Below are 26,149 nucleotides of genomic sequence, written 5' to 3' on the forward strand. Positions count from 1 at the left end.
CTGTAACCTTTAACAGCCCATGTGGATCAGGGACTCACCCAGAACTGCAGAGTTGCCGTCGCCCAGCGGGAACCTCTGGTACCGGGGGATATTGAAGGGGGGCAAAAGGTAAAACTTCCTCTCCAAAAGAGGCTCCAGGCGTGAAGCAGATGGGTCTGCAGGGTGGAACAGGTTATAGACCTGCTGACAAGCTGGTCTGAGCTGAAAGACTGAAAAGACAAAGAAAAAAAATCCCTCAAGCATCAAAACACCGCTTGTTAGAATATTGTAAATATTTGTCTTGAAAAATGACAACTGTCAGGTTACAAAATTGCAAAAGATTTATCATTTATCACTCTCTCATCTCCTTGTTTAGTCAACTGAAACAATTTATTACAGTTTACAGGCTCAAGAGCTGCTCAAGAGTGCTTTTCCTGTTTGGAAATGGTATCAGTGGTGCACAGGGCACAGGGAGATCTGCTGCTTTACAGAGCAATAAACAAGATACAGAAATGTCTGGGTTTCACCAGACCCCTGTGAGTGCAGCAGGAGGTGCTCACCCCACCCACCAAGGGAGCAGCTGGCACCAGGACTTACTGTCAAGAGCTGGAATCACAGTTTTCCTCAGAGCAAGCACCAGACCCAGGGGAGACCCAAAGAGGAAGAAGTCTGTGATCTCAAAGTCAAACTTGCCAATATTCCCTCCATCCAGCATCGTGGAGCTGCTGGATCTCCTGGATGTGGGGTCGTTTCTCAGGACACTAGAATGTAAACTGGGACAAGAACAGAAAATAAAGTCTGAAACATATCCTCACTGTGTTTTCATAATTAAAACCTGGATTGGTGATTGACAGTGGATATAATTTCTACCTTTTCAGTGAAGGAACTGTGCTAATCAACCCACAGTGACCCCACTGCACTGGAATAATTTAAATGTACAAATCCAAGCTTCGGGTGAGTTATTTACACACCACCTCCTCAAAATGTTTTCTCTTTAAGGAGTCCAAATCATAGAACATGTCCAGTTTTTTCTCCCTCTCTCAGGTGTCAAATCTGTTTGCAAAATTCTACCTCTGTCTTGTGCAGGCTGGGCAATGCACAGGTTTAACACAGAGATTTAAATTCCCATTTTCCTTGGACACTGAAGAAGAAGCAGCAGGATTGCTTAGGTGAAAATCCTGGTAATCCACCCCCATGTTAGGAAGAGTAGCTTCTCTGCAGTGTAAATCTGGGAAAATGAAATGACAGATGTGTAACACTGATAACCTGGTTCACAAAAGGCTTTCTGAGATGCTTCTATTCCCACTCAAAAGCACAAAGCTGCAAATTCCTTTGCTTTCCAGGTTGTGCAGATTCCAGTGAGAGCTGTACTGGGTTATCTCATTATAAGCAGAAGCAGAGAGTTGAAGGCAGTACCAGCAGTGCCTTAAGAGGGTGTTTGCAAACACTTAAAAAAGCATCAGAACAGGTTCTATAAAAAGTGAAGGAGAAATGGATACCATAAGAGATGGGTTGGATAAAGGGTTTACAGGCCTGGAGTTGGGAATGATGCAGATCCAACAGTCTCCTGCTGGCTTTGTGGCCCCAGAACAAAATCCCAGGTGGTGACCAGAACTTGTCACATCCTCATGTGCAACAGCTCATCAAGGCTATTTCTGAGCGCAGTGACAGCCCAGCAGTGCTGTGGTCCCCACACAGGGCTGTTCCACATCCTCAGCACAGAGTGGTAGCTCACAGACCCCTCAGACACAGCCACAGCCCTGGAGCAGCTGCAATGCTCACACTTTTGGGGAACAAAACCAACTTTCAGGCAGACTTTGCTTTCCTGCCATGGCAAACAAGGAATAATCCCAGTGACAGCTCCAGTGCTGAACGTTGCTCCCAGAGGATGCTGAAGCTCCTCCTGCTCCTGCTGTGCTGCTGTGTTCCCTCTGGGGCTGCACACAGGCACATGCACAGCTCTGCTCTCCTGTTTCCCAGCCAGGGAATGATCAGTTACTTATGCCAGACACACTCACATCACGGGGAGTCAAAACAGTGGTGTCAAAAAGGGAGGAACACGAGGTTACAGCAGTGACAGCTCAAACGAGCCTGTTCCTGTTTCTGTGATGCAAACGAGGCTGCAGAGCCCTGAAACAGCTCTGAGAACAAGCCACCTTTGGTGGAGCTACAATTGCTTCAGCTAACAAGATGTAACACAGTGAGTTTGCTGTGTGAGAGGAATGCAAAGTCATTTAGAACAGCTCAGTTTCACTGAAGGCAGGGTGACAGAGATGGGATTCCAGAGGAAAAGCTGTCCCCAGGGCAGGATGGGTGCAGGGGCTGCTTGGGGCATTCCACAGCCTCCCACAGCATCTCTTCCCGGGGAAGGGAAGAAGCAGAGCAGGCACAGCACGGAGCAATTTGGGCACCTTCACTCCTTCTGCCGGGAACTTGGAATTGCCTTTTCAGCAATCAAAGGAAATGAGAGCCAAGGGGAACTCTGGATCTGCCATGCTTCAAGCAACCTGCAGTGCCCTGTTCTCCCTTTAAAGAGCAGCAGATGTACTGTGTGCATTAATTAAACAAGAGCTTATGGATTTCAGAAGCAAATCAACTCATTTACAATAATACAAGTACGGCACAGCCAGAAATAATGTAGTTGTGCAGAAGGACTGAATTTAAAAATAAATGTGTGATTGTGCTCTCCAGATGCTGCTCTGGCTTGCTGGGCATTATCCCAGAGAAGTGGGTAGGTCTGATACATGAATAAAAATGAGAGTCTTTGGCACAGGCAGAAATCTGCAGTGGGCACGGACAGAAAGGTCCCTGTGTGCCAGGCTGCCAGTCTGCCGAGCCCTGCAGGAAAACCTGGCTCTGTTCTGCCAGCCTCCTGCTCAAAGCCACATCACACCAGGGCTTGGTTTGAAGAAAAATCATTGGAAAAATTATTCCTTGATGGCAGAGGCCAGTGGGCATTCTGTTGGTGCTGGCTGGGAGAACAAGGTCCAGGCATGGGAGTGAGAGAGACGTCCTGCTGACATGCAGGGAGGGACGAGTGGATCCCTGATCCTCAGCCTCCTCTGCCCCAGGGACCAGGTGAATTCCTGCTCCCCAGCCTCTTCTGCACTATGGATGAGCTGAACTCCTGCTTCCCAGCCTCTCCTGCCCCAGGGATGAGGTGAATCCCTGCTCCCCAGCTTCCCCTGCACCACAGAGCTGAGCGAGGGACATGCAGAGAGAGCTCTCACCACAGCTCCAACCTGCCCCTTTCCCTGAGGGAATCCTGGTTTTGAGCTCTGGGAAGAGACTAGTTTTTAGCCCAAGGTCTAAAGGGAGGTTTAAAACCACATAAAACTCTTAAGAAGTGAAGATGCACCAATCTGTCACCCCCCTGCATGCCAGGGAGTCACGAGTGCTGCGTGCTGGGTGCAGGCAGAGCCCTTCAGAGATGGAACAGGAAGGACCAGCACAAAGCTATTTGGAACAACAAAATGAGCAATCCATTATCCACACCAGGCCCAGCACTTATTCTAAAATAGGTGCAAAAATGCATCAAGATGCCTGCCTGATTTCCTTAACTGAGTCTGTGCCCCTGAGGTCAATAACAAGGAGGAAAATCAGCACATTTTTGCACAACTCATATTTTCCCTGTAATACAGGAGACTGTTTTGAGAAGGCAAGAACAAGAGCCTGATTGCCTTTTATTAACCTGCTGGAAATAGCCAAGAACCTCACTAGGGATTTGTAAATGCAGCTGTCTTTCTGAATATCCTATCTCTGTGCACCAACAACATTCACTCAATTCCTTCTCCCTCCCATAAATCATTTACCAAAGGGCCCTGACATGGCAGGACAACACAAATCCCTGTGCTGAAACAATGACTCCAAGCAGTGATGGAGGGGGAGAAATGCAGGGGAAGCCTTCAGCACAAAGGAACAGCCTTGGATGCAGCTGCAATGTAGATAATGGGGTTTGCTGTGGGGGACACTGCTCCCCAGTTCCTGGACAAGAGAGAAGAGGGATTAAGAGCATTTTTACTGCAGTTCCTCCAGGCCTGCAGGAGAAAAAGCTCTGGGCTGTCCAGTTTCAGAGACTGAAGAAGATTCAGTCAAAAATTCCTCTGGATTTACAGAAATAATCCCTGAATGACCAGAGGCCATAGGCAGACTGCTGTGAAAATTCCATGGGTTATGTTAACAGACACATTTCTGAATGTCCATTTGAAAAAGGTTAAAAATGTGATATTGGGGGCTTCAACAGTGAGTAACAAATCTGAAACATGTCCTTGGTGCAATGAAGCAGCTGTGGCAGGGGACAGAATAACTCAAAATCAGGTTTCAGAGATGCTTTAAAATGAATACAACACTGGGCTCCCAGTTCTGCTTCACTGAGTTCCCTTACACGATTTCTCCATTTGCTTTCTGACCTCCATCCCACACTTGGAGCACAGCAGAGCAGCAGCTCCCTGACTGCCTTGGCTGTCACACACACAACAGCTCAAAGGGCTCCTTGCCATTGCACCACTGATGCAGTAGAGAAGCTGGATTCTCTCAGTGCCACTCAGCAAGAAAGCTGTTAATTCTTTTTTTTCTGCATATACAACACACTGAAATCAATAACTCTCTAATCTAAATTGTTTTCCTACACCTTGCTTATCACAGGATGACAAAGCAACACTCAGGTTCCACAGACACACCACCCCCAGCTCCAGGACACTGCTCCTGGATCTGCTCCTTCCAAATCTTAAATCTTACCTTGAAAGAAAGGCTTGGTGCTGCTTTATCGTGTCCAGCTCATAGGTGGATGAATCACTCCTTTTTCGTGGCAGCTGCTTCTTTGGATCTTCTCCATTGCTACGAGGAATATCAATGTTGCTCCTGCTGAGGTGTCTGCTGGCTTCCAGATTAGAGCCACTGGAGCAGTGGCTGTTGTTCACCGTGATCCCAGGAGACAGCAGGTCGGTATCCTGGGATTTGAAATGGATGGATTTAGCTGAATTAAGAATACACCCACATGGTAACACCTCCCTCCTCTCTTCCTTTCCCCATTTACCCCAATATCCAGTTGAGGCCAGTACAGAATCTCAGGCCCAATCACTCCCTGAAGTGTGGGTGATGCTTCACACCAGAGGGTGAAACATCCCTGTTTAGAGCAAACACACCCAAACTGACACCCATATGCACCTTAGGACATGTCTGCCACTGATAAGGAGCAGAGTGTTTGCTGTTTCAGAGATCCTCACCCAGAGCAGGCCCTGTGGAGGAGCTGGGGCCAGCCTCACCTGGACACTCACCACGCTCCCTCGCCGGCTGCTGTTCTGGCTCTCGGACACGGTCTGGTTGCTGTAGCACAAGGCATCAAATCCCAGGATCCCCCCAACACAGTCCCCTACCAAGCAGACCTGAGACAGGAAATAGGAGCAGGGGAGGACAGGGAGAGGAATAAAAAGGAAATTAAGAGAAGAAGCCGCTTGACTTCAGTTCAGAACTAACAGTTGGACAGGGAGCTGGATTACAGCTGGGCAGGCTGGAGTGACAGGATGCTCAGTGCCTCCATCAGTAAAACTGCTCAGGCAGTGAAATCCATCACTGCCTGCACACTCCCATTCTCTCACACAGCTCAGCTGTCCTGGCTGTCCCCACCAGCCAACTGGAGCAACAGGACAGCAACACAGAGCCCTGATCCTGGTGCTGACTGCAGAAACCAAGCTGGATCCCCCTTGCCAGCTCCTGTGCTCCCTCAGGGAAGATTCTGCCCATTTGTATCCTGAGAGGTAACAGTGGTCTGCCTGCAAGGGTATGAGCAGACAGGCACAGTAAAGTACCAAGATCCCTGGGCAGGAGAGGGCTGGGAAGAAGCTCAGAGTGAATAAACCACAAGTGAGAGCTCCTCTAATGTCTGTCCTTGTGGGGCTGGGGAGTCACTTTGCTCAAAGGTGTGAGGCTCAGTTGTGCTCTTTATGAGGTGCAGCAGCTGCACAGCCTCACAAAATAAACCCATGGGTGTACAGCTCCAGCACGAGCTGCTGAAGGTCCTTTAAAGCCAGGAATGCTTAAACAGCCTTGGTTTGCAATGGGGATGAGACCATGTTCAGTAACAAAGGCAACATTCCTGCTCGGGCACGGTGTGTCACACTGAAACCTGATTAACTTCACAGCTTTGGAGCTTCATTTCTGAACACAAACTCAGGCTTCGCTTCAAGTCCCAAAGGTTCAGGACAGCACACAAGCAATAATCTCTCCCTCTCAGAAAGGAAGGAATGGAAAGCACAGCACTTCCTTATTGCAGCCCAGCACTGTCATATTCCCATCCCTCCTGAGAGATTTATGGCAAAGAGAATTTCAGAAGGAAATTGCTTCCCTTGTTCTTGCTCTGGCTGTGCCTGAGCAGCCCCTGGCTCACCTGGCCATTGAAGGAGGTGCCCTCCTGGGATTTGATGAACTCACTGTAGGCCTGGTTGGCTCTGACAATGACAGTGGCCACGGCTTCCTGGTACTGTGGGGAGGACGTGGCGAGCAGGGGCAGCGCGGCGAGGGGAATGTGATCCTGGCTGTTGGACAGGCAGCCCTCGTCATAGCTGTATGGGCTGAGGCTGCAGAAGGCAACAGACAGTGGGAACATGGGGAAAACAACTTGCAGGCACTACAGTCAAGTGTTGTGGTTCATAAAAAAAAGCCTCAAGACAGAAAGGCCATTTATTCCTCTGTGAATGGGTGAGAGCTTAATAAATCTTTCCCTCCCATCAAACATAAATCTTCAAGGACAACATACTTACACTGACAGAACAACCTCCAGACAAGGAATTAAATCCTTAGTATTTATTGGATTAATTAGAATAAATCAATCTCAGAACTTGTGCTGCATGATTACTGCATTCACTGCAGCTAAGTATGAAATCGAGATTGAATGCCTGGCTGGTACATTAATAAATGCATTCCCAAAGCATGGTCAGAGCTCCCAGTGCTACATGCAAAACACCTCAAGGAAACAAACAAAACAAAAGTAACTCCAAAAAACCCCCACTCCATGATAAAACAGCATCAACTTACCTGGACACCAGGGAAAATGCTTCAGAGCAGATGGCTGGGCAAGGGACAAGTTTGATGGCAATGTGTCCCAGAGCAGCTGGGTAATGCACCCTCATCACCGTGTCAAACACGGTTGTGATGGTGTTGACATCCCCTTGCTTGGAGCTCTGGTCACCAGTTCCTGAGTCCAGGATGTTCCCTCCATGGAGAACCAAGAGGAGGACGTGGATTTTACTTGGCTGCATTAATGGCTGCACTGCTTCATCCTAGGTAGGGATGGAAGAGAGCACACAGAAATGCTCATTTTTCAAAGGGGCCTGACTTGTGCCTAATTTATGGCAAATTAATTTATGGCAAAGGCCACTAGATACACCACAATACAATGTTGAGAACCTGAGTACTCCTTCCAAGTCTCTTATCCAACACTTGTGCATGCACAAATGCACACACAGCTTTAGTCTGACTTGTTAGAAGCAGAAGGAATGCTGAAAGCAAAAAACAAAAACCTGCATAAAATTGTATCCAGGTAAAACATGGCAGCAGTGAAGACATCCTTGTGTATATCAGGGTGGAAAAATACAGAAATAAGTTGTTTTTTGTGGGGTGCTGAGCTCAGCTGAAGCAGTTGGCAGTGAAATACATTCAGCAAAATTAAGAAATGAGATCAAACAGGTCAACAAGTGGCAAGTTACTGAGAAGTTGTGGGAAGATCAGTCATTGCGTGTTTGCCTAACACAGAAGTTATAAATAAGATTTCAGATTTGCTTAAACTGTTGCAAGAGAGGAACTGAAAAAAGTTCATGACACCATAACCCACAGAATGGCCAGCATGTGGCTGGGAGACTGCTGCATGAACACAGTGAGGGACTTTAATTTGGCTGCCCAGGTGATTTGCTTATTGTGTTGGAGCAATTCCTTGCCTAAAGAGACAGGCTGTAATTTGGGGGAAGGAGGGAATTGTATCCTTATCATTAATGCCCTGCCAGAAGAGCTGTAAGCCCTGTCCTGACGCCCCAGGCAGGTACAAGAGCATCTATGTGCACATCCTGTAACACAGCAGAGCAGCAACTATTTTAATATCTATTTACTATCAGGGCTTTCAGTGTTTACAGCTCCCACACGGACTCAAATCCTCCATCCTACATCTGTGAGATCTGTGCAAACCCTCTGTACCTGCCCCCTGTGCCAGCAGAGACATCTGAGAACACCCTGAGCAACTCCCTGCTGCCATTGAGAGGGGTGAGGAAAGGATGGAGGGCAGCAGTGTTTTCCATTTGGCAAATTGTTCTAATTCGAGCATCTTCAGTCACCTGTTGTCCTCTGAGCAGTGACTGAGTCCCTGACAGACCTGCTGGTGGGAGGAAAGCATGCCCAGGCACACATTAGCAGCCTAACAACCACATCACATTTTTGCCAGATAATGTTAAAGCTTGTCTTACTACACAGCCCACCAGAAGTATTAAAATTCTCATCCAAGTCTGTAATAACGATTTTTTCCAGACCTCCTGCATAAGAATGGCCTTGAATTATTTAGCACCATTGCACTGTATCCATGCTGCTCTTCAAACCTCCTCTGACTCCAGTTTTAGCACCTGCACAGTGAACCCTTCCCTGGCTGGAGGCACAGGAGGAGCCCTCAAAGCGTCTCAGCACCTCTTCTGCTTCCAGACAAGTGTTTTAAGTGTTCATTTGGAGAACAACATGAGTCACCAAGCCCAGGTCATGCAGAAGTTTATCAGCAGTGCTTTGGAGGCACCTTTCAGTTGATTACCCTCTGCTCTGAAGGAAGTGGGGAACTGCTGATCAGTTTAAGGGTGGAGGTAACTATTCAGAACTTCCTTGCAAGATCTGGAGCCTCTTAAAACACCTAAATCCTGAATCACCTTCAAGCGAGGGGAGCTTTTAACCTGAAAATCATTGCAATTGGTGGCACAGGAATTTCATACTATTTTAGCAGACAGCTTGTGAACAACTACAAATAACTGTCTTTTTCATCTTGCTTTGAAGTCTGTTCTTTTTCTAAAATGAAGGCAGAAACAGGAGGGGGTTGAATTTGCACAGCCCTCTGAGGAAGACAAATTCCCCACACCATCTTGAGCTCCAAGAGAAATATTAGGGCTGTGACTTGCTTATTTTGAGGTGGCCAGAGCTGCTCCCCTCCCAGCCACCCACTGTCCTCACAGCCCTTGAGCTCTCAGTCTGTTATGGAAAAGCCAAACCAACATGAACTTAGAGCCTGGCACAGACAGTAATTCCAGAACTCATGATCTCTGATGGACCACTCAGACCCAATGCAGGCACCCTGCAAAGCAGCTGCACCACCCCTGCAGCACAGACAGGGCAGGACAAGAACAGCCAGCCTGGGGTGTCTGAGCAGCACTCTGAACTGCAGAGAGCTGGGCTGGCTCAGTGTGCTGTTATTTATTTATTATTTTGCCCAGAGTACTGCCCCGGGCTGTGCTATAACTGGATTCCAAACACGACTCTGAGCAGCTCCATGCTGCGGGCTACAGCTGAGTGCTGTCCTTTGCACCTTGGTGCTGCAGGAACGTGTTCTCCCACTCCCACATCCACACTTGCTCATCTGGCATTGTAGGACAGCTCTACCCTTGAGCTGCTCTGCTCCCCATGGTTTTTTCCAGCTGGATACCTGATGCTGCCTGCAAACTACACAGCATTTTCTATGTGATGTTCCAAAGATGGGTGAAAAACCCCTTAAATCAGAATTACAGAAGGACACACACAGGTGTTCCTGGGGCTCAGCAGCACATGGAGACAAGATACTGCTCACAGCAAAGGGACCCATTTACCCCACACAGAGCCATTCCAGCAGCACAGATCTCTTCACAAGAAGCACAAGCACTCACCTCGATGATGCTGAGCCTCTCCACGCTGGAGCCAACGTGGTACTCTGCTGATGTCTCCTGGTACAAGTCACCTGGAAGCACAGAGGTGGAAAATGTCAGCACTCCAGATGCTCTTTGGCAAAGACATCCTTCCATAAAGACACTGCTTGTTCCAATGCCTCACATCTCCTTCATTATTTCATCAAATCATCCTCTCCCTCCTTCCTGCCTCCTTCCACCTGAGAAGCCTGGGCAATGCTGGGTCATTTATTTTCCAGCAATTTCTCCTAACCTGGCTAAGAGCTGAGGACATCAGTGAGCTCTTCTCTCATTACAGAGATCTGGTACTGCTGCTTTATTAAGGATGGCAACAATGGGAAATCCCTGCACGACTGTCAGAAATGATTGGTTTGTGGGAAAATAAAAGGAATTGCTTGAACTACGCTGGGGAGTAGAGATCTGATGTATTCCTACATCTGTGCCTACACAGACTGACTTTGTAGAATAAACCTGAGTGTCACCTTCCACCATGCACCGCTCTGGCTGAGGAGCTACAGCTTCCTTTCACCATTTCATAATGATGAGCAGAAAATAAAACTGAGGCAGGTACAGCCAGGGACAAAGGATGGAGTAAAAGGAAAGAAGAGCCAGGAGAAATTCAAGTCATTTGAGACAGAGCTGGGATATTTCATCATTATGTGAGAGAATCCTGGCTGTCACACAAAGGAGCCAAACCAATGTGGAAAATAAAAGAGAATCAAAAGCTTTCCCAGCTCCCACTGAGCAAATCTTTTCCAGCAGCACTGGACAGTCATTTTTATGCTCTGTCTCAGCTTCTCCCTTTGTGAGATGAGGATAACAAGTTTTACCTTGTTCACAATCAGGCTGTGACAATTGCCTGGAAATACTGTAAAATAGCACATGCAGTTTGTACTTGGAAAAGAATTACCCTGGACATCATCGCATTCGGGGGTTTCAATCTTATCCATCAGATCGTTGGAACTCCATTTGGTTATTTCTTTCGGGAACATTTCCTCATTGTCAGACAAGTCCTCTTTAAAAAACAGATTTTTTGAGAGTCACAAACACAAAAATATGTATATAGAAAAAAGCAAACCCCAGAATTTTACATAAAACCCACAACTCTGTGCAATCTATACACATTTGAGTAGCTTAAGTCAAAATAAGCCACATACTTTACAAGTTTTTGTTATATAGAAACCAAAGCACCTTTTGAAAAGTAAACAAAGGGTTTTAGTTGCATGATTTAAACAAACAAACTCCTAAAACATGGAAAGAAGCCATCTGGATATTTAATGGTACCATGTTTGGCCTTTGCCTTGCCATTCTCTCTGATGGTGCCAAAGCAGCCAGAATGCTCCAGCACAGGAGAGGACAAGGAAGGATTCCCACTGGGACCATCCCAGCCCTGTCTGAGGGCTGTGGGATTTCTCTGGGGGAAGAAGGGACAAGGATCACTGCTGCTCAAAGGACCAAACACCTAAAAAGGCAGGAGCAATAAAGGGGATGTGAACCCCCCAGGCTGATTTCCTCAGGAGATGAGACACACATGGATCTACTTTTTCCTTCCTCGTGGCTCAGTTCAATCACAGTCAATAAAGAATAAGGGTCCCAAAAATATTATGTTCTTAGAAGTGTAATTAAAAGGAAGAGACATACAAAGGGGAGCTCTCCATTCTCTCTCTTTTTTTTTTCCATTGAGGATGCATCTTTTGCTGCTACGATGGCTAAGTGCTTTCTAATTTATTTATACCTCTGTGCTTAGTATGTCTTTCCTGAAAATTTTGGCCTTGTAAATTTAATAAAGAGTTATAAACATAATAACAGCAGTAATTACAGATGTCTTCAAGATCTAAAAGCTGTAATCTTCAGAGTCCCAGACTAGGATTTCCCCTTTCTTATTGCTGTACAGTTACTAAGAAAATAATTAGCTGGAAGAATCCCACAATGGGGAACAAAGAAAGGTTATCAAATATATTAATCTTTTCAGAAAATCTGAGCAATAGCTTAAAAAAATTTGTGTGAAGGGCACTAGGTGAAGATCCAAGCAAAGCCTGATTATTTTTAGGAATTTCTATTTCAACTTTGACCATAAAAAGAGAGCAACCTGGAAATTTTGTACCAGCATGCCATTTCCTTTTTCAGCCATGGAAAGAATTTGAGTAAATCCCAATTTCTCTGCTCACAGGGGTGTGGAGCTGCCTGTCCAGAGCAAGTGGAAAGCACAGGCCTGTAACACACGTGCTGGCAGAGAATTAAGAGGACGACTGCACTCTAAGCTCCTCCAGCAATTTAATCTAAATATTAAACTTAATTCCTTGAGAGGTCTAATTACAGCCCTTACTGCTGCTCAAGTGATCCCTGAATGGGATATTACTCCCATTATTAGCATTTATTACAGGATAGATATTCGATATTACTGTATTTGTCACTACCTTTACCAGGGAATGAGGCTGAGTGGGAAGCTGGAGACAAGGAATCTTCTGGGGCTCAGGTTACGCCCACTGCACTGTGAGGAAATGTGTGTGTGTGTGGATGGGAAGCACTTCTGAGGAACTCTGCTGGCTGTTGACTCACATCCTGAGCCCTGCCAGTTCCCATGGCACCGACCCCGGCAGGATGAGCTGAGCGGAGCCGCAGCCCTGCCCACAGCCCCGCAGGCTCTGCGGGCCAAGGGGCACCCAGAGCTCCCTCCTGGGGATGGGGCTCTGTCAGCTGCACACACACATGCCAAGGCTTTGACTCATGAGCCAAAACCCCACCAGATTTAGGGACAGACTTTTCAACCCAACCGTGCTGACTGCAGAGGACAAACTGTGCGTACACAGGCTCGCAGGAGAGCAGCTGCTTTTACTCTTAGCAACCTCCTGCAAGTATTGCAACAGAGGTGCTCAAGGCTCATTTTTGTTACTTCCCCTTCCCAGGCCTGTTAGGAGCATGCCAGGGATTCCCTGGGCCCTGGATCCCAGGCAGAGCTGTCTCCATCTCAGTTTTATTACTGAGTAATTAAAAAGGCAAAAAGCGTGTGGATAGCGCCGGTGCCGTTTGGATGACTCACTCCTCTTCCCTTATATTGCTCCAATAAATCCCTCACTTGTTGTAAATGCTACGTAAGTTAATAAATAGTGACACTTAAACTAAGTTGGCCCTTCCCTTTCCCAGCAGGAGATACACATTTATCCCAACTCACACATGTCCCAGCCATTTCAGCTGCTGCTGTGCAGCTCAGCACACTAACACACCCCTCTCTATCCCACAGTTTGAGATCCATGCCTAAACACTCATGGGAGAACTCTTCTGGAACATGATACTATCCATTTTGGGAGGTTGAATTTCAGCTGAGCATCAGCTTTGCAAAACTGGGGTGTCATCTTTTAACAACTGCATTTCCCAACTTCATCAGCAAATATTGCACCTCTCACTTCCATCAGACAAGCAAGGAGGAGAGTCCATCTGTTGTCAATAGAGATGGAGCCCTTCAGGCTTAAATTTGCATAAAGTAGAATATATAAAATGAGTACAGTGGAACAAAGCTTCTTCACACACACATGCACAGAGGAAAAAAATATAGCAGTGTTCTCTTAATACAGATAATCAAAATTACTTTGAGAATTCTGGAATCTACACTGATTAATTTTGGCACCTGAAGTACCTTGCTGCATTCACTGTTAGTATTTCTTGGAATGGGAGAATGAGGAGTTAATAAAAGCAAATTTGGGTCTCTTCAGGCCCAGACAGGGCAATTAATCATACCTCTTACTGATTAAAAAACAAATTAGAAAAATAATCAGTCACAGTGAATCATTAGGACACACGCACAGTCCAGTTAGTACTGCTGGATTTCACGCACACTCATTTGCACCAAATAAAATACAGCCCCTACAGCTAAGACTGTTCAAGATCCCCTGTTCACAAACAGCTCAGACTGCACCTGAAATGGTGCTGCATTAATGTAAGAGTCTGCTGGGTGATGCTGGAAGAAGCTGCACGTCAGGGTTAGAAAGGAAAAAGACTTCAATGCAAAGAAGTCTAAGCCTTTTTCCTGCTCACCCCCCGCCCTTCATGCCTTCCATTCTCTTACCCCACCATTTCAGGGAAGAAACGATGGTGATTTAGGCTCCACATACCATGTGCATCAAAGAATTCATCATCTGAGCTGTCATCTGAATCCCTGGCAATGCTCTGCATCCTCCACTCGGAGATACTATGGCGCGAGGGACTTGCTGGAAAAAACAAAAAAGCTTTATGCGAAACGCTACATCCACAAGACAGAGAGTTCCCAACATGATCTTTGCTGGAGGAAGAATCATGTGTTCTCCAAAAAAATTCACTGCTGCAATATTAAAAAACACAAAACCCCGATGATGCTGGTGTGATGTCAGTGTACTGCTTTACAGATCCTGTTTGTTTACTGTTGGTAGAACCTGCCAGCAAGATGCTACATTAAAGCAAAGCTGCTTGGATCACTCTTCTGCTATTTTGAATGGCAGCTATTTATAATTGTTAGTAGGACGTGCAAAATCAGCTGGGTTTTAAAGTTTGCAATTAGGAAGGAAGCAGGCTGATTGGAAGCTCTCTCTGTGACTCTCATCAGCACACAAGCCATGCCTCTGCTTCGCTGACTTTCGGGTGGGTAGCTCAGCAGAGCAGCCTGGAGAGGAATAATCTGTTTTCTGGAAGGAAATTGCTTCCACACAAATTGGATTAGAGATCTGTTTAAACTTTAAACTTGAATGATTTAAACAACATGCTATCTGACTACTTCAAAGGAAGCTGTCGGAGCAGTGGTCCTGACAGAGCAAGGAGAAACCCCAAAGTCCTTTTAGTGCTGTTTGCCCTCCTGTTCCCACACCTACCTACTCCCTTTCACTTTCGCCTCCAGAGCTCTCTGAGCTAAATATAAAGACATTATGGCTTCTTCTTTTCTTTTTTTCAGATATAATTTAGCAACCATCCAGCCCGAGCACTTCTCGGCTGAAGTTGTCTCAGAACAGCCGCCTGCTGAGGGGAGCGCTGTCCAGAGAGCGATGGGAGAGAGGGTTTGTCCCCTCGTGCCTGTGACACAGAGCACACAAAGCACTCACAGCAACCACCTCACCCAGCAAAAACCTGAGGAGACTGACAAGTTCTCATTTAGCATGTACAAGAGCCTGAAAGGCTCCGGTTACTGTGACAGCCGCACAAGCCGTTTCGGGCTATTGTTCCAACAGAGTCGAATATAGAAGTAAAATTCTCTTAATCTCCCAGCCGGCTGTCACATGGAGCAAGGATGGAGACCCTGTGCAGAGTCAGGTAATTACAGCCCAGCAGCCCCCAGCATCCACCCTGCGAGCAGCCAGCGAGGAGGTGGCGGAGCAGAGCTCATTCACGCCCCAGTGACGTCAAGGCACTCGCATAATAGTTGCTAAAAATAGAGCACCTAATAACACATGGGAGGGCAGCAAGGGTCCTGCCATCACCAGAGGTCTCGCTCGGGTGGTGCAGAGAAGGAAGAGCTTTGGAGAAAAGGCGTTTTTTCAGCTGGAGGTGGCGGTGCGTCGCGACAGCCCTCCTTGCTTCCATATGGTAATGTGCTGCCAGCATGAAGGAGGATTAAAATATCTGTGTGACGTACTTCCCAGCACATCACAATTAATTTCTTTCATTACTTTTGCTTGTAAAAGCTGAGACATTCTGCAATTGAAAAGAAATTCATGCTCTGCCCCCAGTGAAAACCTTCAAGTGAAATTCTGAGAGGTCTGAAAACTCCAGCTCCCAGTGAACATGTCAGCAGTGGAAGAGGGGGTTTGTGCAAAGAGCATAATGGGAGATGGGTGCATCAATATAAATTCCTGGTGCAGGCAAAGTAGCCAGTATTTTTATCTTTATGCAGTGATTTATGAAGCATCTGGTAGGTTCTTCCCTGGGGCTCACTCGAATGAGTCATCGCAAGGTAAAACTACTGCTCCTCTCTCATTCACCCCACGATGAAATCAGTGATGGAGTGGGAAATAAAAATGGAGACTCAGCTCCCAATATTTAGAGCATATGACAGATGGAGAAGCTTCACTCACCCAGATGTTCCTTCCACCATCACTGGAAGAAATGCTGCCCCTTGGGGTTTTCATGAGGTTTTTCTCCCTCTTGCAGTGAGAGCTGCAATTTCCCTGCTCCCTGCAGCACTTGGCTAACCAGAGAGGGAACTGCTGAGGGTTTGAACCTTGAGGCTGTAACTCACCAGGGAGTCACCTCTCTGTACAGAACAGTCCAAAGAAGGGAAGTACAGCAAACGAGGTGAGTCCCAAGGGAGAGGTGAGTAACGAAATCCAAGTTCAAAGCTGAGTCCTTACAGGGTATCCACAGCAGAGCTTTAACATAAAAATCCTGAAAGCTTCCTGAATGGTGTTTCAAAGGCAATGTACAGTCCCACCAAATCCCACAGTGAGGTTTTGTCTCCAAGCAGCTGCTGCACATCATCACCAGGGGAAGGCAGCAGCCTCCATGCACCTTTGGGGGTTCCTGCCTTAATCTCCCCAGTAGCTGATGAGATGTTTCACTGTGTGCAGCCCCATGGAGTCAAACATGCCTCCTGAAATGAGAGGGTTCTTGTGGCACAGAAGGCACCTCTGTGACACAGGTATCAATGATAAGCAGATACCCAGAAGGGTAGACCATGGAAGGGCCTGAGAAAGCCATCAGTGGCTCCTGAGTAACAAGGACTAACTCTGTGCTGCTGGCTATCTTTTGAGCCCCAGTGCTGCCAGCCAGCTCCTGCCTGCTTCTCTGTGGTGTTTTTACAGATTCTGTGCTTTTGACATTGGCAACTCTGCCATGTGACACTGAGTCACAGTTATGGGATGAGTAGAAACCTTCCCAAACCCAAACCAGGTCACCTGAGAAGACTGAGCCTGCAGCACCAGCAAAGAAGTTAACAGGACTCAAAATGCTACTACACATTATCCCAAAGGCACCTGCCATAAGGAGACATGGCCCAATCCCTCAAAAGCCCAACCTCCATGAGTTCAGAAGAGCAAGTCACTGGCAGCATCTTACCTCCCCTCTTTGAAGAGCGTGAGGACTTGGAGGAGGTGGACCATTGCTTGGTGAGGGACCTGCCCGAGGCCGCGTCGCTGTTGGCAGAGGCATCCTCGGCATCTGCAGGTGACCCCGTGCTGGGCTCCACGTCCTTCTCCCCAGCAGTGTCCTTGACACCGTGCTGCTCTGGGTCATTCTCACCGCAGAACTGGGCCATCTTCTGGGCTAGCATCAGCTGGGCCTCCTTCTCCAGCTGCCGGATGTCCTCGATGGTGAGCCCGTACCACTCGTCCTGCCAGCACCAGGCCTGCCGGTGGGCCCGGACCATCACCTTCCTCAGGCCTACAAAGCCAAAATGTCCCTGTCACCAGAGCCACAAACTGCAGCAACCAACGTGCTCCCTTCCCAAAGCCTCTCAACACCACGGCAGGGACATTACAGAGACATCAGCCTGCAGTGCCACAGCGCAGGACCTTCACACAGTCAGGGTGGCAACCTGGTCACTTCATCTACTTCATCTCCTCAGTTCTTCCTAATCAATCTGAAATCACTGAAATCAGCCAGTCTTCTGTCACTGGAAGGGGAAAGGGATTTACCTTGGAAAGGGATTTTAACTTGGAAAGGGATTTTAACCTTTAACTTGGAAAGAGATTTCCTAATTTTGGATGGAAGAATTTGCCTGCCTGCTCCACTAAGGAGGAGCCACACACAGACCACAGTTTCAACTCCCTGAAGTTCTAGAAGTTGCAACATTTGCATCCTGACTTCAAAGTAAAATATATTACTAAGTTAAAAAAAAATAGAAAAACTGAAAAAAGCTACCTTTTTTTTTTTTTTTTTTAATCCTGGAGAGTTTCAAATCATTCCTTGATGGATGCTCCACAGCCCTCCCCAGTTGTTACATTACAGAAGCACATCCCACATTCCTGTCCTTGGAAACCTGTTTTCTGCACCTGGTTTCTATGTATCAGTAAAACAGCATCACAAATTGGAGCTTCTGAGATAATGGGATAAACAGCAAAGTAAGGGAGGGAATAAAGATGCTTTATTTTGCAGATACCATCTGTCTTCTGCTGCAAGAGAAAAATGGAGTGGGTAAAGCCAATTTAAAATATTTCAATGTATCACATATCTGAAAGGAAGAGCAGCCTCAGTATCAACACACGATGCACCTGAACAGGCAACAGATACTCTCCCTAAGACTTGGACTCACTCACTAACATCATCACAACCCCAAGACTGTTAAAATATAAGAGTCACTCAGGATTTTCACCAATATTATTCCTTAAAAGCTCACAACAGGTCAAAACTCCAAACTGCTATTTATTCTTGATGGGATCACACAGCAGTAATGATGCTTTCAAAGCTTCTCTTAATACTGACCAACTAATCCTCAGGAGTTTTTTTTTTCTGATAATAAACAATCAATTAATATTGCCCCCTCTTTAATTACTGGGAAACTGAGGCAGAGATGGGTTGAAGGACAAGCCAAAAGCCCCAGTGGGATTTGCTGTCAGTGGAATTATGAGAGCAATCAACAGGCTACATTAGAATCATTTAGGTTTTGGGAGCTGCAGATTGAGCTCTCTAAGCACCACCATGAGGAAAGCCATCCCTCACAAGCCACTCTCATCTCCAGGAGCGTGGCCAAGGGGGATGGTCCCATCATGAGCAGGGTTTCTGAGGTGCTGCCAGCATCAGGAGCTTCCCTGCTGTACAGAAAGCCTTGGATCCCACCACTGCCACAGCTTCTGTGATGTTCTGCCTAAAGATCCAGTTTGTTTCCAGCAATCATTTTTGTTTGTTTGTTTTCTTAAACACATAAAAAGAATGTTTTTATATCTTCATCTCCTTCCAGATCTGAGCATTTTATTGTGTGTTCTGCTCTTTGGTCAATGCCACCAGTCCTGCCAAGCCAGGCTGCCAGGAGGAAATGGCCACTGAGATCAGCAGCTAATGCCACGGACCAGCTCAACCTGAACTTCATTTACACAGTAAGATTAAATCTATCAATATTTGATGTATTTTGCTGACTGACTTTCAGAAGGGAGAGGCAAGTTTGAGCCAGCAGAGTGTGACCTTCTGGGGCAGAGTGTCAGCCTTCAGCACCTTAATTCTGTTCGACCTGAGCTGAGACTCAGAGTTATTTCCCCTGCCAGATTACTTTTTGCAGAACTACAGGAGAATGTTTTAGCCTCTTCACCTCCTGTTATGATTGACAACCAGCAGAGCTTAAAAACCAAGATTAAATTTACATCACACCCACACTGAAAGCCAAGAAAACATTTCTCTTGCTGTCCCCACCACCCTTTGGACTTCCACACCCACAGTGTCCAATTCCACCTTGCTTGGAACACCTTGAAGACAGACTGTGATCGGACACACAAGTGAATGCTGCTCTTATCCCACAGCTTCCCCTGTTCAAGGGCTCAGCAGGCTCCACTCCTGCTCCTGAATCCAGCCTTGATGTATCAGTGCCCCAACTCCTCAGAAATTCTCTCTGTAGAGGCACAGATGCCACCAACCACGTATCTGTGTTTTAATGGACTAACATCACAGGGAACGTGAAAACCACCTGGGGGTAAAAAAAAGTCTCTTGAAGTTCCTCTCTGCCTTCTTAGATCTCAAACATCACCTGCACTGCTTCCTGCCAACCCACAGACCTCCCCATGTGCCCTGCTCACATCCCTTTGATTAGACATCCCAAACCACCCTCCCTTAAAGCTCTGCTCCTTTGAAAATGGGATGGCACCACAGGGCTTCAGAGCTGCTGTGCCTCTCCTCCTCCAGGTTAGTTAAGAAGTCCAAAAAAGAGATTACTTTCCCAGCATTTGGCCTTCACCTGGGATGTGCCAGCTGCATTTCTCTTTGTTAAACACAAGGAGAAAACCTGGGGGAGAATGAGGCTGTGCTGGTACAAAAGAAATGGAAAAGTAAAAGTCATGGCTTGCAGAAAAGGCTTCAGTGCAGGGAAGAGAACCTGAGGGGCTCCTCTGTGCACAGCAATGGGCACTGAACTCCTGCCCAGCCTGCAGCCTCTCAGCAGAGACCCAGGGAACACAACAGGAGTCCCACCCAGCTACAGGGAGCCAGGATCCAGCTATAAATGACTGACCTCACCTGTCCAAACACTGCTGCTCTCCCTGTGCAATGGAAAAAAAATAAATCTCAAAGCATTTTTGTATCAAAATCCTAGAGAAAAACAAGTTTTTTATTGGAAAGTGAAAAGGAGGGGAGACACCAGACCCAGGAAAGAGAGTAATTGGGAAAAACTCTCTCTGGAGCAGATGCCCATCAGAAGAGTGCTGAGGGAATCTGTGGCCCAGCTGGCTTTCCTTTTTCTCCCTGGAAGGAGAGAAGGTGTAAATGTGTCCTACTCAACCACAGAAGTCCCTGTCACACACTGCCCCAGCTGCAGCACAGTTGGAAGTTTGCCCTGCCAGCAGGTTTTCCCCCTCCACCAACATGCCCCAAGCTTATCTGAGCCTCCTTCCCCAGAATCAGAGGAAAACCCCACAGCCTCATCAGGCACCTCACTGAAGTCACCCAGAAAAAATGGGAAGAGGTTTTTTGACAAGGATGCAGCTACCAGCTGGTTATCAGTCATTAAGACTATCATTTCTCCAGAGTGCAATGCTTTGTTAAAAAAACAAACAAACAATAACACCACACATGCACAAATGTGCAGGCTGAGTTCAGAGCGCCCGTCATCATGTGTTGATTTAATTATTGTAACATTTCCCACTGTGCTGTGTAGAAAGATCATCTGTGAAGAGCTGAGCAGGGTGCAAACATTTAAATAATTTGATTTCCAGCTCACCACCTCAACAACTCAGAGGCTGGTTGAATCCTTGAGGTGCTGACTGCTGTACATGATTTGTGGTGCTGGACTCCATCATCCAAAAGGAAGTGTAAATGACCATTAGACAAGCCAGGGCAGAAAGGTGCTTGCATGTGAAATTTAAAAACCTTTGGTCTGTAGTTCTGGACTTGTTTTCCAAGGTGAAATTAAAGTAGTAAATGTAATAACAACTCAACAGAAATAAGTCACAAAACCCAGCAACAAATTCTGCCCCTAATGCCCTCAATATCCAAACAAAGCAACTGTTCAGATTCCCATTGCCTCTGTACCCAGAAGCAACCTCCAAATAATTTTATAATTCACAATTTCCTGACAGCAAATACAGGATGCCTGATTGTCCATTTCCCTGACAGTCCCAAAAGATCCCTTAACCTGGCCAGTGCAATCCAACCCAAGGCCACCTGCAGCCACACCTGTTTGCTTCCCTGCCCTCCCTTGCTCAGAACCCTCACCAAGAAAAGGCCGTGGTCACATCCCCATCATGCCAACAGCAACCTGCCTCCCCTTGCAAAGACAAAACTCCACCATTGGGATGCAGTGGGCAGTGCACGAACTGACTCATCTGAGTGCTTTAGTGAAGCCAAAGTTCTGCAAAAGAGCTTTCAAAAACCACTTCACCACAGTGCAGCAATTTGGGCATATTTAGCCTAGGACACAGTGGCTTAGACAAAGCTCCAGTTACTGGGATGGAACACACTTTGCCACAGCATATAATTAATAACCCATACACAGTCAACACACTTGTTTAACAACAAAAGACTCAGAGCCCACATGCACCATTAGGAAGCAAGTGGGAGCAGAACATTATGCAGTGCCAGTCCAATTAAACTTAAAATCTATGGGAAAGGAGTAAAAAAGCATGCAAATATTACAGCCAAGCAGACTAATAGCCCACAATCACAATTTTAGTCTGTGTCTCAGGCTGTCAAAGCACTGAGTAACTGTCCAATTAGTCATGGGAAAGAATGGCTGCTGCACTCAGTGAGAGTGAGAACGTTTCAACACCGGCCCCCAGAGTTCCTCCCTCTGTGCTCAGCAGCCCTTCCCCACTGCACAAGCCATCCATCACTCACCTCACACCTGCTCTTTTCCAACCCATTCTCTAATTTTAGTTTGCTCCACTAAGCGCTGCTCCCCATTGGGCAGAGTTTGGATCTTGCTGTTTGTATCCTTGCTGCCTTGGTGATCCTGCACAGGATGGGCTAATTCCCCAAGAAATAAAGTTGCTCCAGTTGGGAACAGAGGAACCAGGAGGAAAATGCCAAGGGAGAAGGGGCTGACCCACCACAACAACTCTGGCTCCTGGGAACCTGGCTCACCATCAGGTGCACAAAGTTCTCCATCTGCTTCTGGCCACCAGCTGAAAGCCCCACACAGGATCTGCACCTCAGCCTGGTCAGTCCTGTTGTACCCTCATCTCTCCAACTCAAACACCCTCATGCATTGGTGGCTTTGGTACAAATGCTGTGGCACTTTGCCCACTCATGGCTTCCCCACAGCTGTCCCAGGGCAGGGGGAGGCCACACAGCTCCTGCAGATACCCCAAGCTTTACTTTCGCTTTTCACTCACTCTACTTCATCTTGCCTAAAAGACTTCCCTGATTTTATGCATCTTAACCACTTTGAAAAACACTATTTGCCATCTTTATAACAGGCTGGAAAAGCTTTTGAAAGGCAGACAATGAGCTGGCTCTGCTCTGTGCAAAGCCTCAATCAAGAGGGAAATGGCAGGCAATCTTTCATAGAATACAAAAGCAATATTTCTAAGGGACCACAGTTAATCTATGCCAAACACCTCTGAACTGGAAGAGTCATGTGCTCCTTTTTCATTTAACAGATACAATGGAGTTGTTATTCTGCCTCTGTGTTTTCCAGCATACACTAAATTAACCCATGTCACCGAAACACCAAGGGAGTTCAGTGCAGAGAGGCACTTGTAACACAGCCTACAGCAGGAAAAGCCTCCATCCCTGCCTAAAGAAAAGCAAAGGAGCTGTAAGAAAACAACCTGTGAGCATTCAGAGAGAGGGGCACGCTATTCTCCACTGCTCTATCAGTGTTTTTCACATTAGCTCTCAGGAGCAATGTGACTACAAAGAGCTTGAAAATTACTTATGCTAGAATCAGGCAGTTCATGAAGACTTGCACATCAAAAGCAGAGTCACAGAGGTCATGCAGGAGGATTTACAGTGCACTGGAAGGTGGTAGCATCCTCTACACATCCATTTTTTTTGCATTTTCTTTGCCAGAGGACAGTCAGAGCTCTGCCTTTTCAGATGGGAATGCTCCTTTAAAACACTATTTAGGTTTTCCACTTGGCCATAGAACCAGTCATTTGTGGCAAGGCTCAGAAACTGTATCAGGTGTTTTATAGATTTTCTGCAAAAAATAAATTACTGCCAGCACTGCCAGCACCTGTACTGTCTCCACTTAGTTACTCCCAGACACATCCAATTCCTCCTTAAAAGCCCTGACCTAACAATGATGCATCCATCAAAGAAGGACACTTACTCACAACTCAGAGCCACACAGAGACCCACCAGCCCTGTCACAAGGCAGGTAGGAACTAGGGCTGCTCCAGGGAGTGGTTTTCTGGAACCACTCAGGATGATGAAGTGAAGCTTATTTCTTTAGGCAGCCCTTCAGGATGGATTTTGGTCACGATAAAGAAGACTGGCAGAGTTTAAAAATGATCTGGCAAGTTTATCTTGAAAAAAAATTTAAAAAAAGGAGAATGCAAGATGTTGCCTATACAGGACTTGAAACCTTTTCAGCGGGTTCACATAGTTTGGGTTTGTATATACCACGATTATAAGTGACAGAATAACAGGATTTTTTCTGAGCTGCCCCACAGAGTCATCAGACCTGAGAATCCCTTCACAGACATGCCTTGGAATGTGATGCATTGCACAGACCTCACCTTCATGTTTCAATTCAGTGCCAGCATTAAGGAGTGAACTGTGCAAGGGCAGAAATGCTCACCAACATCGTGGATAAAGCGCTCGATTTTCGACTGCATCCCCCAGTATCTGAACTCCACTTTACACAGTTTGTATGCACACATGATGGGGTATTTCCCAGGGTTGTTCTTGTACTCTTGAATCCAATCTTCTGAGAGGGGTCCTCTTTTAGTCTTCACTGATTTATACAGCTTTGGATCCTCCTCAACTTTGTATTCATGGGGAGGGATAGGATCTTTAACAATATCAATAGGATCTACAGAAAGAGAACAGAAACTGTTAGACATTTCCTTTTCCTGAGCAAAACACAAAAATATCATTTTTCATGAGTTATTTCTGTTTTAGTACGTACCAGAAGCATTACAGCAATTTAGTTTCTTTTTACTTACACTTAAACAACTGATATTTAAATTGTTTATACAGTGCTGCTGGGCAGAGATCAGCTGTGCCAGAGGAACGAGCACACACAGTTCCAGCAAACAGAGGCTTTGCTCCAAAGAGATGTTTTTGCCCACAGTAACTGCACATCCACAGCACTCTGGCAGCTCTGCACACTCTGTCTTTCCAGCTCCACACAGATCTGTTGCACATTCCACCTTCCAGCTTTTCTAATGGCACTCAGTGCTGCAGCTGTCTCAGCCCAGACAGTTAAACACACCTGCCCTGCCATGGAACAGACACTGCCCATGAACATCTCATCTCTGGCTCCATCAGAGGAGGGCACTGGGAACTCCTCAGCTGCTATTGTTAGACCAGATGTACTGTGGGAAGCAGAAAGTTTAACTCAAGTCCTAATTAACAATCCAACAATGGAGACGTGGAAGCTGCAGCAGGAGTGCAGTGAATTAACATATCCTAAAGACCTGCAACCCCCAGAGCTCAGCAGAAGCATCTGAAGTTTGGATTGAAGGGCAGGATCTCACTTCCCCAGCAGTGACAGCTCTGTGACACCTCTCAGTGCAGCTGTGGGACTCAAGTCTGCTCAGCAGTGAAGCCTGGTCAGCCAGGCCCAGCAATGAGGGCAGATGAAGTGAAGTACAAAAGCGCTTTTAAAAATCCTTTTGCCTTTTCTCATTAATTCCTTACGTTAACTCAGTCTTCTAAAGACAGCTGAGAAGTGAGTGCTAACCTACATGAGGGCAGGACTAAAAGGAGAGAGAACAAAAATTAAATGCAACTTCATGCTTCAAAAGTGCAGACAGGAATAATTTTCATATACATGAAGGAGCCACACAAATAAACAAGAATATTTTCACAATTATACAGCTATTTTTTCCTCTTCTGTGGTTATTTCTACTTATTACCCCCAAATTCATTAGATGTCTGACTCCTCTTGGGAGCTGCACAAATAAGATGGAAAAGCATCAGCTTAAATTTACAGATGGGGGATTCAAATTATTTCCATGGAATTTACATCAAGACTAGAAGAGAATTCTGGTATCCTCACCCTACTTGATGTAACCCTAACTGCAGTGACAGGGGTGCAGGTTAGTGTTTAGGGAAGATGGACAGACAGATGGACACACCAAGGAAAAAAAAAAGACAAAACCAGGGAAAAGCAGTGGAAAAAGGCTATTTACCTAAAATGGTTTGTCTTTTTTCTGCAGCAGAAAGGTTGAACACGTTGTTATGGTCTCCTGGGTCAGTTTTGTAGTAGGTCTCAATATCAATAGAGAATTTCTCCACAAAAGGACACGTGTACCTGGGAGCCAGAACAACACAGCTTAGAGTAAATCAGTCTCAAATCCCAGCCAGCCTTAACTCATGTTTTCCTTCAGATATGCTTAAAATACCAACTAGAGATTGTTCTTGAATAACTCCTTAAGACAGGAGCTCAGCAGTTTTCAGCAAGGAGATAAATTTTGGGCCCACTGTATTAAAAATTTGTGACATGGATCCTGATACAAGGACACTCAGGAAATGCACCTGTGCAAGGAGAAAAGCAAAGCTCCTGCCTGGAACCTATGGCAAAATAAAATACAAACTAGTTCTGTGCAGCACAGGTTTCCTGGCCAACTGATTGACTCATAGGCATTTCAAGAGAAGAGATAAAAAATGACTGGAAATGAACTTTAATCACTTAAAAGTCAGGCAGCTCCATTATACTCAGTCACTGGCAACAGCCCATATGCACACACAGACTCCCCACCTTCCCAGGATTGATGTTACATGCAGAGACCAACTAAAACAGAACCAGAAAAATTTTCCAGATTTTTCATAAGAATCAAAATACCCATTAAAGCCTTTTTATTGTGCAAGATGTCAGGAAAATCAGATTTGTAAATCTGAAAAAGAGCAAATGCTCTAAAATGGAGTAACTGGCACAAAGGTTATATTTTTCCAGGGTATGTGAAGCCCTCCCTGACAAAATCAGATGAAACAAGGAGGTCCCAGAGGGCTCCACAGAGCCTCTGGCTCTCTTCCCTCCTCAGGGTGAAAACCATAGGATGTAGGTT

At 46.3% G+C, this 26,149-nt stretch overlaps 1 protein-coding gene across 5 annotated transcripts in view; it reads right to left on the bottom strand.

Moving 5' to 3' along the window:
- Positions 1-26,149, bottom strand: part of PITPNM2 (phosphatidylinositol transfer protein membrane associated 2) — a 123,959-nt gene that overhangs the window by 21,897 nt on the left and 75,913 nt on the right. For all 5 annotated transcript variants that reach the window (XM_054289085.1, XM_054289084.1, XM_054289082.1 and 2 more), the window contains exons 5-16: positions 25,274-25,395; positions 23,716-23,949; positions 16,890-17,213; positions 13,985-14,080; positions 10,786-10,890; positions 9,858-9,928; positions 7,012-7,256; positions 6,365-6,554; positions 5,244-5,363; positions 4,717-4,928; positions 577-752; positions 39-209 (exon numbers count right to left, since the gene is read on the bottom strand). In XM_054289085.1, coding sequence (XP_054145060.1) covers positions 39-209; positions 577-752; positions 4,717-4,928; positions 5,244-5,363; positions 6,365-6,554; positions 7,012-7,256; positions 9,858-9,928; positions 10,786-10,890; positions 13,985-14,080; positions 16,890-17,213; positions 23,716-23,949; positions 25,274-25,395 — 2,066 coding nt within the window. The remainder of the gene's footprint in view (positions 1-38; positions 210-576; positions 753-4,716; positions 4,929-5,243; positions 5,364-6,364; positions 6,555-7,011; positions 7,257-9,857; positions 9,929-10,785; positions 10,891-13,984; positions 14,081-16,889; positions 17,214-23,715; positions 23,950-25,273; positions 25,396-26,149) is intronic.

The sequence above is a fragment of the Melozone crissalis genome, unplaced genomic scaffold (assembly GCF_028551555.1).
Source record: "Melozone crissalis strain CALT ecotype California unplaced genomic scaffold, PUWL_Pcris_2 ptg000063l_1, whole genome shotgun sequence".
NCBI lineage: Eukaryota > Metazoa > Chordata > Aves > Passeriformes > Passerellidae > Melozone > Melozone crissalis.